Source organism: Prionailurus viverrinus, unplaced genomic scaffold (genome assembly GCF_022837055.1).
Source record: "Prionailurus viverrinus isolate Anna unplaced genomic scaffold, UM_Priviv_1.0 scaffold_48, whole genome shotgun sequence".
Taxonomy (NCBI): domain Eukaryota; kingdom Metazoa; phylum Chordata; class Mammalia; order Carnivora; family Felidae; genus Prionailurus; species Prionailurus viverrinus.
Genome location: NW_025927611.1, coordinates 2,211,273 through 2,226,288, shown reverse-complemented (window position 1 = coordinate 2,226,288; position 15,016 = coordinate 2,211,273). Strand labels below are relative to the sequence as shown.

The following is a 15,016-nucleotide window of genomic DNA, read 5'->3' as shown; positions in this document are numbered from 1 at the left end:
AACCTTCTTACAGGGAGCGTTAACACCACCTTAGTACAGTGTGAGTTAACACAACAAACTTAGTACAGAGAGAGTTAACACACCAACCTTAGTAAAGGGAGAATTAACACAACAATCTTAGTACAGGGAGAGTTAACACAACCTTAGCACATGGAGATTTAACACAAACTTAGCACAGAGAGATTTAATACAACCTAAGCAATGAGAGAGTTAACAAAACATTTGTATAGGTAGACTTAACACAAAAATCTTAGTACAGGGAGAGTTAACACAACCTTAGCACAGGGAGAGTTAACACAACATTTGTACAGGGATAGTTAACACAATCTAGTACATGGAGAGCTAACATAACAACCTTAGTACAGCAAGAGCTAACACAACCTTCGTACAGGGAGAGTTAAGACAATAAGGTTCATAAAGGGAGAGTTAACACAACAACCTTAGTACAAGGAAAGTTAACATAACCTTAGTATAGGGAGCGTTAACACAATTTTAGTACAGGGAGTGTTAACACAACCTTCGTACCGGGAGAGTTCACACAACCTTAGTACAGAGAGTTCACACAACCTTAGTACAGGGAGAGTTAATACAACAACCTTTGTACAGGGAGAGTTACCACAACCTTTGTACAATTTTAGTACAGGGAGAATTAACACAACTTTAGTACATGGAGTGTGAGCACAACCTTCATACAGGGTTAGGTGTTAAGGCATCAAGCTTCATACAGGGAGAGTTAACAGAACATTAGATGGGGAGAGTTAATACAACCTTAATACAGGGAGAGTTAACAGAAACTTAGTACTGGGAGAGTTAACAGAACCTTAGTATGGGGAGAGTTAACACAGCAACCTTAGTATAGGGAGAGTTAACGCAACCTTAGTACAGGTGGAGTTAAAAAAAACAACCATTTTATGGGGAGAGTTAACACAACCTTTTTACAGGGAGAGTTAACACAGCAATACTCTTACAGGGAGACTTAACAAAACAACCTTAATACAGGAAGAGTGAACACAACAGCCTTATTTCAGGGAGAATTCACACAATCTTAGCACAGAGAGAGTTAACACAACCTTTGTACTGGGACTTAACACAACAACCTTCATACAGGGAGAGTTAACACAACTTTCAGACAGGGAGAGTTAAGACAACAAGCTTCATACAGGGTGATTTAACACAACCTTAGTACAGGGAGAGTTAACACAATCTCTGTACAGGTAGACTTAACACAACATTCTTCATACAGGGAGAGTTAACACAACTTTCGTACAGGGAGTTAACAACTTTAGTACAGGGAGAGTTAACATAAGTACAGGGAGAATTAACACAATATTAGTACAGGGAGAGTTAACACAACCTTCATACAGGGAGCATTAACACAACATTAACTAAGTGTGAGTTAACACAACAAACTTAGTACAGGGAGAGTTAACACACCAACCTTAGTAAAGGGAGAATTAACACAACAATCTTAGTACAGGGATAGTTAACACAATCTTTGTATCTGGAGACTTTACACAACAACCTTCGTATAGGGAGAGTTAAGGCATCAAGCTTCAAACGGGGAGAGTTAACAGAACATTAGACGGGGAGAGTTAACACAACCTTAATACAGGGAGAGTTAACAGCACCTTAGTACCAGGAGAGTTAATAGAACCTTAGTACAGGGACAGTTAACACAACAACCTTATTTCAGGGAGAATTCACGCAATCTTAGCACAGAGAGAGTTAACACAACCTTAGCACATGGAGATTTAACACAAACTTAGCACAGAGAGATTTAATACAACCTAAGCAATGAGAGAGTTAACACAACATTTGTATAGGTAGACTTAACACAACAATCTTAGTACAGGGAGAGTTAACACAACCTTAGCACAGGGAGAGTTAACACAACATTTGTACAGGGATAGTTAACACAATCTAGTACAGGGAGAGTTAACACAACAACCTTAGTACAGGGAGAGTTAACACAACCTTAGTACAGCGAGATTTAACGCAACAACCTTAGCACAGGGATAGTTAACACAACCTTAGTAGAAGGAGAGTTAACAAAATCTTAGTACAGGGAGAGTTAACACAACAACCTTAGTACAGGGAGAGTTAAGACCACCTTTTTACAGGGAGAGTTAACACAACAACTGTAGTACGGGGAGAGTTAAAACAACCCTAGCACAGGGAGAGTTAAAACAAACCTAGCACAGAGGGAGTTAACACAACCTAAGCAATGAGAGAGTTAACACATTTGTACAGGGAGACTTAACACAACAACCTTCGTACAGGGAGAGTTAACACAACCTTAGTACAGGGAGAGTTAACACAACAGCCTTCATACAGGGAGAATTAATACAACCACCTTTGTACAGGGAGAGTTAGCACAACAATCTTTGTACAGGGAGAGTTAACAAAATCTTAGTACAGGGGGAGTTAACACAACAACATTCATACAGGGAGACTTAACACATCCTTTTTATAGGGAGAGTTAAGACAACAAGCTTCATATAGGGAGAGTTAACACAACGTTAGTCCAGGGAGATTTAACAGCACCTTAGTACAGTGAGAGTTAACACAGCAATCTCAGTAAAGGGAGAGTTAACACAATCTTATACAGGGAGAGTTAACACAACAACCTTTTTACAGGGAGAGTTAACACAACCTTAGTACAGGGAGAGTTAACACAACCATTTTACAGGGAAAGTTAACACAACCATTTTACAGGGAGAGTTAACACAACCATTTTACAGGGAGAGTTAACACAACAACCTTCGTAGAGGGAGACTTAACACAACAACCTTCAAACAGGAAGAGTTAATATCACTTTAGTACAGGGAGAGTTAACACAACAACATTAGTTCAGGGAGAGTTAACACAACCTTAGCACAAAGAGAATTAACACAACCTTAGCTCAGAGAGAGTTAAGACAAGCTTTGTATGTGGAGACTTAACACAGCAACCTTCGTACAGGGAGAGTTAACACAACCTTCGTACAGGGAGAGTTAAGACAATAAGGTTCATACAGGGAGAGTTAACACAACAACCTTAGTACAAGGAGAGTTAACATAACCTTAGTATAGGGAGAGTTAACACAATTTTAGTACAGGGAGTGTTAATACATCCTTCGTACAGGGAGAGTTAACATAATCTTCGTACAGGGAGAGTTAACACAATGTTAGTACAGGGAGAGTTAACACAAGCTTTGTAGGGGGAGAGTTAACACAACCTTAGTACAGAGAGTTAACACAACAACCTTTGTACAGGGAGAGTTACTACAACCTTTGTACAATTTTAGTACACAATTTTAGTACAGGGAGAATTAACACAACCTTAGTACATGGAGTGTTAACACAACCTTCGTACAGGGAGAGTTATCACAACAACCTTAGTAGAAGGAGAGTTAACATAACCTTAGTATAGGGAGAGTTAACACAATTTTGGTACAGGGAGTGTTAACACAACGTTCGTACCGGGAGAGTTCACACAACCTTAGTACAGAGAGTTCACACAACCTTAGTACAGGGAGAGTTAATACAACAACCTTTGTACAGGGAGAGTTACCACAACCTTTGTACAATTTGAGTACACAATTTTAGTACAGGGAGAATTAACACAACTTTAGTACATGGAGTGTGAGCACAACCTTTGTACAGGGAGAGTTAACACAACAACCTCAGTACAGGGGGAGTTAGGACAACCTTTGCACGGGACTAGTTAACACAACCTTAGTAGAATACCAAGTAATGAAAGGGTGACAACAGGGGATACAACCTCAATCAAGTAAGAGGCGGTGTAACTATAACAGAGCACTAACCATACAAACTCGCGCAGATTTAGTATGATTTTAACGGGATTTTATAGATAGAGCTTGTCGGTAAACGGATAGAACTTTACTCCAGGGGCCTTACCCCCAGGAGACTGTTGGCAGTGTCGGGGCGCGTTTTTGGTTGTCACAGCCGGGACGGGGGCGCCCCTGGCCTGTGGCAGGTGGAGACCAGAGACGTTGCCCATCGCCCCACGGTGCACAGCACGCCCGGGCCCAGAGGGTCTTCCGGCCCCCGATGGCAGCCGTGCTGAGGTCCGGGAGCCCTGGCTTCACGGATAACACTTGGTAGGACCCTCATCACAGGGTACGAGTTAACACAGCCTGACGACAGGCCCCCGGTCCCCTCGGGCCGCGTGCATCTTTGGGGCTGTGCGCAGCGAGCTCAGCGCGGGAGGAAACTGTCGCCTCGACGGTCGCGTTGGACGCAGGCGGACCTGCCGCTCTTCACGTCCAGGCACGTGCGGAGCCGGCGCTCGTCATGCGTGTGCCGTGACCATGCTGTGGGTCGCGCCTGTCTCCAAGGGCCATCTGCCCACGTGGGACGCGAGTGGCCACGGTCAGCGCGGTCGCCCCGACCCTGCAGCCATGCGAAACACTGTGCAAGAGGGAAAAGCACAACGCGATGATGATTTGCCGGTTCTTGGAAGACTTTGCGCATCACTTGCAGGCGCGAGCTGTGAAGGTCCCCACACGGAGCCGTGGGCACCCCGTAAGCGACAGGCGTCGCGGCTCGGAGGCCCCCTTGCAGCGAGGGTCGCTGCCAAGAGTCGGGCGCAAAGGGTGAAGCTGTGGGAAGGCCACGTGGCCGTGCACGTGCCTCTGTGTGTCCCCGGCCGTCGCGTGTCCTCCTCTTTGGGGCGCGGGGCTTCCTTCTGACGCTGCGTCTTCGCCGGGACGGGTCCCAGGCTGTTGCTTTGCGGGGCGATGCTGTTCGGGGCCCGACGGCGGGGCAGGCGGGGGGCGCTTTGTTGAGCATCTTGTGGAGCCAGACGGGGTGGGGGTGGGGGTGGGGGTGGGGGGGACGGCGGGAGGCGGTACCCCAGAGCCGCTCGCTCGGGCGCCCCCTTGCGGGCTGCCCAGCCGCGGGAGGGGCTCGTCGCGCCCTGCTTGCTCCGGGCCGCCCGCCCGCCAGCCCTGGCCCCCGCCCGCCCTGAGGACCAACCTGTCCGCTGGATGGCGACACCCTGGACAGCTGGGCGACCCCACAGCGCCCCCAGCGGCAGGAACAGGTGCTACCCGAGAGCACAGTGGAAGCGGATTCGTATTTGGTTTGGTTTTGTTTCGTTTTTTGTTTTACCTTGTTTTATTCTACTTTATTTTACTTTATTTTGTTTTCTTTTATTTTTTATTTTGTTTTGTTTTGTTTTGTTTTATTTTATTTTATTTTTTGTTTTACCTTGTTTTATTCTACTTTATTTTACTTTACTTTATTTTATTTTCTTTTATTTTGTTTTCTTTTATTTTTTATTTTGTTTTGTTTTATTTTATTTTTTGTTTTACCTTGTTTTATTCTACTTTATTTTACTTTATTTTATTTTGTTTTCTTTTATTTTTTGTTTTGTTTTGTTTTATTTTATTTTATTTTTTGTTTTACCTTGTTTTATTCTACTTTATTTTACTTTATTTTATTTTGTTTTCTTTTATTTTTTATTTGTTTTGTTTTGTTTTTGTTTTATTTTGTTTTATATTGTTTTATTTTATTTTTTGTTTTATTTTGTTTTATATAGTTTTCTTTTGTTTTATTTTATTTTTTGTTTTTTGTTTTATATTGTTTTATTTTCTTTTGTTTTATTTTCTTTTGTTTTGTTTTATTTTACTTTATTTTTTCTTTTCTTTTATTTTGTTTTATTTTTTGTTTTATTTTATTTTGTTTCGTTTTGCTATGTGTTTTTTTTTTTTTCTTTTTTTTTAATTTTTTTTTTTTTCAACGTTTATTTATTTTTGGGACAGAGAGAGACAGAGCATGAACGGGGGAGGGACAGAGAGAGAGGGAGACACAGAATCGGAAACAGGCTCCAGGCTCTGAGCCATCAGCCCAGAGCCTGACTCGGGGCTCGAACTCACGGGCCGCGAGATCTTGACCTGGCTGAAGTCGGATGCTCAACCGACTGCGCCAGCCAGGCGCCCCATCGTTTTGCCATGTTTTATTTTATTTTATTTTGTTTTATTTTATTTCATTTTTTGTTTTATTTTATTTTGTTTTGCTTTGTTTTATTTTACTTTATTTTTTGTTTTATTTTGTTTTATATTGTTTTATTTTCTTTTCTTTTATTTTTTGTTTTATTTTATTTTGTTTTGTTTTATTTTATTTTGTTTTGTTTTATTTTATTTTGTTTTATTTTATTTTGTTTTGTTTTGCTATGTTTTATTTTGTTTTATTTTATTTTATTATATTTTATTTCATTTCATTTCATTATATTTAATTTTATGTTATTTTGTTTCATTTTGTTTTGTTTTATTTCATTTCATTTTACTTTATTTCATTTCATTGTATTTTGTTTTGTTTTATTTTATTTATCTTATTATATTTCATTTCATTATATTTTATGTTATTTTGCTTTGTTTTGTTTTATGTTTTATTTTATTTTATTTATTTTATTATATTTCATTTCATTATATTTTATTTTGTTTTGTTTTGCTTTGTTTTATTTTATTTCATTACATTTCATTTTATTTTATTTCATTTTATTCTATTCTATTTTATTTTATTTTGTTTTGTTTTATTTCATTCCATTTTATTTTATTTTATTTTATTTTGTTTTCTTATGTTTTATTTTATTTATTTTATTTTATTACACTTTATTTTATTTTATTTTATTTATTTGTTTTATTTTATTCTAATTTATTTTCCCTGTTCCTTATTTTGTATTTAAATTTAACTTAATTTTTTCTTTTCTTTATTTCATCTTACTTTACTTTATATTTTAATTAGTTTTATTTATTTATTTATTTATTTTTAGTTTTTTTTAATGTTTATTTATTTTTGAGACAGAGTGCGAGTCAGGGTGGGGCAGAGAGAGAGGGAGACGCAGAATCTGAAGCAGGTTCCAAGCTCTGAGCTGTCAGCACAGAGCCTGATGTGGGGCTCGAACCCACGAACCCGCGAGATTGTGACCTGAGCCAAAGTTGGACGCTTAACCGACTGAGCCACCCAGGCGCCCCCCTTTTTTTTTTAATTTTTTTAAATGCTTATTTATTTTTGAAACAGAGGGAGACAAAGCCCGAGTGAAATTTTATATTTTATTTATTTGTTTCATGTACTAGATTCTGTTCTGTTTAAAATATTTATTCAAATTTTATTTATTTTATTTGTTTTATGTACTCTAGTCTAAATATTTAAATACCTTAGTATTTAAAATATTAATTTAACATATTCAAATATTTGTGTAAGTTCTGTTTAAACACTTTTTTTGTTTTCAATTTAAAAAATTAATGGAGGTTTCAATTTAAAATTTAATTTGACAATGTTATTTTTTTTATTTTTAAACATTTTTTTAATTTTTAATTTTTTTGAAAATGTTATTGTTTTAAAATAGAAATACCACAAAGTTCACTGTTTTAATTGTTTTGCATGCACAGACCTGTGGCTCTGAGCCCATTCACACTGTTTTGCACTTATCACCACCATCTGTCTCCAGAACTTTCCATCTTCCTAAACTGAAGCTGTGTCCCCATGAACCACTGACTCCCCGTCCCCGTCCCCAGCCCCTGTCTCCACCATCTAGTCTCTGTCTCTATGGATGAGACTCCTCTAGGGACGCCATATACGTGGGATCACACAGGATCTGTCCTTCTGTGTCTGGCTTATGTCACTGAGCATCATGTCCCCAAGGTCCATGCACGTGGTAGCAGGTGCAGAATGTCCTTCCTTTTCAAGCCTGCAGAATAGTCCACTGTGTGCATGGACCACAGTCTGCTTATCCTTCCATCCATCCGTGGACACTTGGTTCTTCCACATCTTGGCTCCCGTGGACAACGCTCCAGTGAGCACGGAACCACAAGTGTCTTTTCCAAGGTCCACTTAGAATTCCTTGGAGTCCACACGCAGAAGCAGAACTCCTGGTTTCCACAACTGTTGCATCTGAGTTTTTAAGGAACTGCCATAGCGTTCTCCATGGCAGCACTGTGTCCTCTGAACTCACATCCCTGCCTCCCCGCGCTTCTGTGAGTGTGGTCCCCAGGACGCTCGCTCACCGCTGGCCCCTTGTTTCCGAGGTTCTGTTTGCCGCCTGTGAGCTGGGTGTGTTTGACCTCCTCTCCGAGTCCCCGGAGCCCCTGGGCTCCGAAGCAGTGGCTGTGCGTCTGGGCACCAGCTCCCATGGGACACGGCTCCTGCTGGACACCTGCGTGTCCCTGAAGCTGCTTCAGCTGGAGACGAGCAGAGGAAAAGGTAAGCCGGCTTGGCATTTCAATACGTACGCGGCACAATTTTCCCGTGAGGAACCAGAGAATAAGTATTTCCAGCCGTGTAGGACATGTTGAAGCAGCTTTGGGCTCACGGAGGCTTTATGTAAATGAGCGGGCGTGCCTGGATTTCAATAAAACTTTATTTACAAACACAAGCAGTGGGCCACATTTACTGCCCAGGCTGTACTTTGCTGACCGCATTCTAGGGGTCTCCAAGGGCTGGTGCATGCATTGCTACCCTCACGAGTTATCCAGTGAGCAAGCAAAAAATGGGGGGAAAGCACCCACAAGGGACTAATTTTCAATCAAACTAAATCTATCCCGTTAAAGAGTTGCCATTCGATAGGATGTTATATATTTTGGTGTTGAGATGGCTTTTCTCTTATGAAATGTGGTGATGGTGGGTTCTGTTTTGCTTTTAATGCCCTAACTTGGCAAAATTCAAGATTTTAGCTGTATGTTGCTCGTTCTGTCCATTTTTAGGACGGGAGATTCATGAACCCCGGTTCCCAGGACAGGAGACAAGGACGCACGCTCAGGCACCGGATTGGCCATTTACAGACGTGCAGGGATGGGGTAGCTCGCAGCCGGGACTTGCCTCAAAGCTGCACGGTGGCCTCTGGGCGTATGACAGTGACTTAGAATCCAACCTTTTCTTTGTGTTTCTTTGCAGCTTTATATCAAAACACAGAGCTCTCCAGCACCTACCTGGTCAAGGCCAGTCCCAAGTACCAGGGCAACATGCTTCTGTACCTGGCCAGGACGACGTACCTGTGCTGGGGCCACCTAGCCCAGGCCGTGAGGTGGGTGAAGGGTCGGAGGCGTGGACGGGGACCCAGGGTTCCCTGCAGGCTGGTTTCAGGGCATCTGTGCAGTTGAACTGCCAACTTTCCCTTAGAATCAAATGGAACCCTGCTGGGTCTGGGGTCCAGAGCAGGTGTGAGAAACCCCCTGGTCCTAACCGACATAATTCACGTAGTGCTAATCTGTCCTGATAAGTCCTTGACCTTCAGTGGTGCCCAGGGAAAGGGCCTTGGGCTGAGGAAGCAAAGTGGGGAAGGGGGTGTACAATAAGATACTGCTCCCACAACTATTCTTGGGGTTGGCACTGGGGGCGTCTGTGGCTGGACCAGACTCTGAGGTGGGGTGTCCTGGGCTGTGCAGGGAGTTGAGCAGCATCCCTGGTCTTCTCCCACCATGTGTTGGTACAATCATTCCAATTATGATAATTAAAAAAATGTCCCGACATTTCAAGTGCCTCTTGGGGACAGAATCACCTGCAAGTGGAAACTGCTGACATAGACAGATGGGTGGGTAGGTGGGTAGATAATAGATACATGGATGTGTGGATGGATAGCTAGATACATCGATATGATGGATCATGGATAGATATAGGGATGGATGGATAGATAGATAGATAGATAGATAGATAGATAGATAGATAGACAAGATATATGGATAGTTGCATGGGTGGATGGATGGATGGATGGATGGATGGATGGGTGGATGGATAGATAGATAGATAGATATAATGGATGGGTGAATGGATAGATAGATAGATAGATAGATAGATAGATAGATAGATAGACAAGATATACGGATAGATGCATGGGTGGATGGATGGATGGATGGGTGGGTGGATGGATAGATAGATAGATAGATAGATAGATAGATAGATAGACAAGATATATGGGTAGGTGCATGGGTGGATGGATAGATAGATAGATAGATAGATAGATAGACAAGATATACAGATAGATGCATGGGTGGATGGATGGATGGATGGATGGATAGATAGATAGATAGATACATAGATACATAGATACATAGATATGATGTATGGGTAGATGGATGGATGGATGGATAGATAGATAGACAGACATCATGGATAGATGGGTAGATAGATAGACAGACAGACATGATGGATGGATGGGTACCTGGATGGATGGATAGATAGATAGATAGATAGATAGATAGATAGATAGATAGATAGACAGACAAGATATATGGGTAGGTGCATGGGTGGGTGGATGGATAGATAGATAGATAGATAGATAGATAGATAGATAGATAGATAGATAGATAGACAAGATATACGGATAGATGCATGGGTGGATGGATGGATGGATGGATGGATTAATGGATGGATGGATGGATGGGTGGATGGATAGATAGATAGATAGATAGATAGATACATACATACATATGATGTATGGGTAGATGGATGGATGGATGGATAGATAGATAGACAGACATCATGGATAGATGGGTAGATAGATAGATAGACAGACAGACATGATGGATGGATGGGTACATGGATGGATGGATAGATAGATAGATAGATAGATAGATGATAGATAGACATGATGGATGGATGGGTAGGTAGATAGATACACAGACAGACATGATGGATGGATGGGTAGATGGATGGATGGATAGATGATACATACATACATACATACATACATACATGTGATGGATGGATGCATGGATAGGGAGGTAGATCAATAGTAGATAGATATTGATAGATATTAATAGACAGATATTGATGAATAGGTATAGACACGTGACAGATACTGATAGGCCTTGGTAATAGCGTAGCATGGGCCCTTCTGTCCCCAGATGGCGGCCGACAAGTCCTCTGGCCCCAGCGTCGCCCAATCGCACATCACTTCCTGCTCCCTTTATGCGGTCGTTAGATTCTGTCCCTCCTCGCTCACACGGCAAAGCCAGGCTACACGTGTGGCCCGTGGCCCTGGACATGCGTGTGTTCCGCACCAGAAGGGGGTCCGTGCCCACGTTTGGTCACTGAGTTCTGTCCCTGTGTGTTCTGTCTGTGACGGGAGGTGGGAAGTTCGACCCCTTGTGTGTGCCTGCTGGTTTCCCGACTGTGTCAGGCCCTGGGTGACCGCGTCCTGCCTGTTTGCAGGGACGGCAAGAACCAGTACCAGGAGGCGTTTGGGGTTCCCTCCAACGAACTCTTCACGGCCATCTACAGGTAATGCCCCACGTGGCCGCTTACAGGATGACGTTTACGTCACACATCCTCGCGGGGCTGAATCCATGTTCCAACAGAGCCAAACACAAGCAAGTTGATACTTAAAACAAAACAAAACAAAACAAAACAAAGCAAAAAAAAGCAGCCGACTTTGCTGCTGTGATGTCTGTGCTGGTGAGTTTCCTGAGCAGGTAGTGGGTTCGCTCCAGGCTGAACACGGGTGTGGTGTGGACGTGGGGTCTGGTGTTGAAGTTCTGAGCTGCTGATGCCCCAGTGGCTGTTTCCAGGGTTCCCGGGTGGCTAACGGCCGGGAAAGAAGGACAGGCAGGGGGCTGGGAAGTCCTCTGGGCTGTGCCTCCACTCGCCTCTTGTCCTTCCAAGACCCCTGCTTCTATGGCCACCCTTGTCCCCATGTCCCCCGGCTCCCGCTGTTTGGGGCCACTGCCCGAGGGTGCGTGCACCCAATGACCTGTCACATGGGGTGTGGGACACCTTCCTGAGCTCCCTGAATTCAAACCAGCAGAACCCCGGTTCTGGTGGCAATGGGCCCCCAGAGTGTCTTCCAGAGACCAAGGACCATGACATTGAGCCCCACAGCAGGTGACCTCAGGTGGGTTTGCTGGGCGGCCGAGCAGGGGCTCCCGACAGCACGCGCTGTCCGGGAGGCGCACACATCGATGCCCGCACGCGCGCCTTCCCGACCTGTCTGTGGCGCACGGCTGGTTGCTCGGAGCCCTGCCTTGTCCGCGATGGGCGCACGGGCTGTGGCGTGGCCTTGACGAGCCGGTTTTGCGTGCAGGTCGGAGGGCGAGCGTGTGCAGTTCATGCGCGGTCTGCAGGACGTCTGGAGCGTCAGCGGGAGAGCGGTGCTGGAGGCCTTCGACCTGTCTCCGTTCCGGCTCATCTGCGACGTCGGCGGTGAGCGGGGGCGCCACGCGCGGGACTGGGGCCCTGCGAGCCCGCGAGGCAATACGGTGGGAGTCCCACTGAGGGTCGGGGCGGAAGCGTCCCGTTCCGTGCACCTGTGGGGACGTCAGCTCCTCCCCGAGCACAACCTGCCCTCTGTGGCTCTGACCCGGGGCCTGCGGGCGGGACCCACAATCTGTGCTCCCAGGGACGCCGATCCCGCCCGTGCACGGGCCACGCAGGTGCAGACGCGGCCTGGCTCAGCGGGGCCGGAAAGTTGAGGGGGTGAGCTTCCCAGGTGCCTGCAGGTGCACGCGGAACACGGTCCGGGACCTGGCCGGGGGGCTGTCCTGTCCACACAGGGTACGGACGTGGGGCTCAGCTGAGGTCCAGGCGTTAGCAGCGAGGGTCGGCCGACCCTCTGTGCCTTTTGAGCAAACGCTCTTGCCCTCACCGCGGTGCGCTGCGTTCGCGTCCGAGCCGGCGTCACTGAGCACCAGCCCCCGGGAGGCGCAGGTTCTGGGGGCAGGTTGGAGGCTCGCCGGTTTGGGCCGAGCTGCCTGGGGTGTGGTCCCGGATGCATCGAGGGGCCCGTCGTCTGTCCCCGGTCACCTGCAGGCTGCTCCGGGGCTCTGGCCAAGGAGTGCACGGCCCTGTACCCTGGGTGTCGGGTCACCGTCTTCGACACCCCCGATGTCGTGCGCGCGGCCAAGGAGCACTTCTCATTCCTGGAGGACGACCGCATTCGCTTCTGGGAAGGTGGGTTCGCCTGTGCTGTGCGTGTGCACAGGGACCCGGGGACGCGCCCCCAGGCCGCTCGGGACCTGTCAGTCTTAGGCTTGGGACGCGATCCGGCCGTGCGGTCGACCCTCTACGGCCCAGGGCATCCGCGATGGGAGCCTCCGACCGGTTGGCTGGGGCGCCCTGAAATCCGTGCTTAGGGACCTGTGTGCTCGTGACCTTCGCAAAGAAGATGGAAATGGAAACCGTGTCCCGCGTCCGAAGGACGGAGGGACAGAGAGGGGCCCCAAACACCGTGCCGACTTTTCTGCACCAGGGCTGGGTTTTGGGGTCGCAGCTGGGAACCCCTGGGGACCGTGTGCCACGGCCCAGGTGACCTTGCCATGCTGGGTGCCGTTTTCGCCCGGCGGGGCTGAGTCGTGCGCTGACCCCAGGCCACCTGCCCGTGCCGCAGGAGATTTCTTCAAAGACCCCCTTCCGGAGGCAGAGCTCTACGTCCTGGCGAGGGTCCTGCACGACTGGAGCGACGCGCGATGTGCCCGTTTGCTGGCGAGGATCCGTCGGGCCTGCAAACCAGGTAGCTCTTGGGGCCACGTGTCCGCACAGAGTGGGGACCCTGTTCAGGGGGCCGTGTTGCCGCGGTCTCGTTTGGGTCAAGCCATTCATTGAACCCCCGCGGCGTGCATACCCGTCCTGTGACGCATCACCCTTCAATCCGCGGGAAGTCGAAGGCTCTCATGGTGCACAGCTCTCTCCTGGTTGGACCCCCCCGTGTGGCCGGGCGGGGGTCGCTTTGTGCACACGCTCTTCTCCTGCCTGGTGGAGACCTGGCTGGTGCCCCGGGGGGTCAGGGGGCGTCGGGTGCGGGCCCCGATGAGGGCATAAGGCACCCAGGGCGGCAGGGGACTCAGAGGGGCTGGGGGCTTGGACAGGAGCCGGGGAGGAGAGGGGGGGGGTCCTCAGGCCGGCCCGTCCCTGTCCCTTGCTCACGGCCGCCTGTCCCCGTGACAGGGGGCGCTGTCCTGGTGATTGAAAGCCTCCTGGACGCGGACGGCCGGGGCCCTCTGACCACACAGCTCTACTCGCTGAACATGCTCGTGCAGACAGAGGGCCGGGAGAGGACCCCTGCCCAGTACCTCGCGCTCCTGGGCCCTGCTGGCTTCCGGGACGTGCAGTACAGGAGGACCGGGGGCCTGTACGATGCCATCCTAGGCAGGACGGGGCTCCCTGCCGGCTGCAGCTAGCAGCCCGATCCGAGCACCCCCGAAAAGGGCGACCTCCGTGGGCTTCCTCGTTTGGGGGGCTTGACAAGGGACTGGGGGTCTCTGCTCACGGTTGTGGGATGTGCATCGCTCGGTGCATTTTGCTTTGTTGTGCTTTGTTCTATTCTGCCCTATCCTACCCTAGCCTGTATTCTGTTCTGTGCTATTCTATTCATTCTATTCTATTCTATTCTATTCTATTCTATTCTATTCTATTCTATTCTATTCTCTATTCTGTTATATACAATTCTATTCTGTTCTATTTGATCCTATCCTATTCTATATTCTGTTCCATTCTATTCTGTTCTGTTCTATTCTATTCTGTTCTATTCTATTCTATTCTATTCTATTCTATTCTCTATTCTGTTATATACAATTCTATTCTGTTCTATTCGATCCTATCCTATTCTATATTCTGTTCCATTCTATTCTGTTCTGTTCTATTCTATTCTGTTCTATTCTATTCTATTCTATTCTATTCTATTCTCTATTCTGTTATATACAATTCTATTCTGTTCTATTCGATCCTATCCTATTCTATATTCTGTTCCATTCTATTCTGTTCTGTTCTATTCTATTCTGTTCTATTCTATTCTATTCTATTCTATTCTATTCTATTCTCTATTCTGTTATATACAATTCTATTCTGTTCTATTCGATCCTATCCTATTCTATATTCTGTTCCATTCTATTCTGTTCTGTTCTATTCTATTCTGTTCTATTCTATTCTATTCTATTCTATTCTATTCTATTCGATCCTATCATATCCTGTATTCTGTTCTATTCTGTTCTGTTCTATTCTCTATTCCGTTATACCTCATTCTATTGTGTTCTCTATTCTATTCTATTCTATTTTATTCTCTCTTCTGTTGTATCCAATTCTAT

The 15,016-nt window shown here is 46.1% G+C and overlaps 1 protein-coding gene across 1 annotated transcript in view; it reads left to right on the top strand.

The window, feature by feature from the left end:
• Positions 1 to 14,365, top strand: part of ASMT (acetylserotonin O-methyltransferase) — a 29,036-nt gene extending 14,671 nt beyond the window's left edge. The window contains exons 2-8 of the mRNA XM_047847392.1: positions 8,033 to 8,207; positions 8,898 to 9,027; positions 11,154 to 11,222; positions 12,022 to 12,140; positions 12,747 to 12,887; positions 13,324 to 13,446; positions 13,881 to 14,365. Coding sequence (XP_047703348.1) covers positions 8,033 to 8,207; positions 8,898 to 9,027; positions 11,154 to 11,222; positions 12,022 to 12,140; positions 12,747 to 12,887; positions 13,324 to 13,446; positions 13,881 to 14,113 — 990 coding nt within the window. The 3' untranslated portion in view covers positions 14,114 to 14,365. The remainder of the gene's footprint in view (positions 1 to 8,032; positions 8,208 to 8,897; positions 9,028 to 11,153; positions 11,223 to 12,021; positions 12,141 to 12,746; positions 12,888 to 13,323; positions 13,447 to 13,880) is intronic.
• Positions 14,366 to 15,016: the final 651 nt, after the last annotated feature.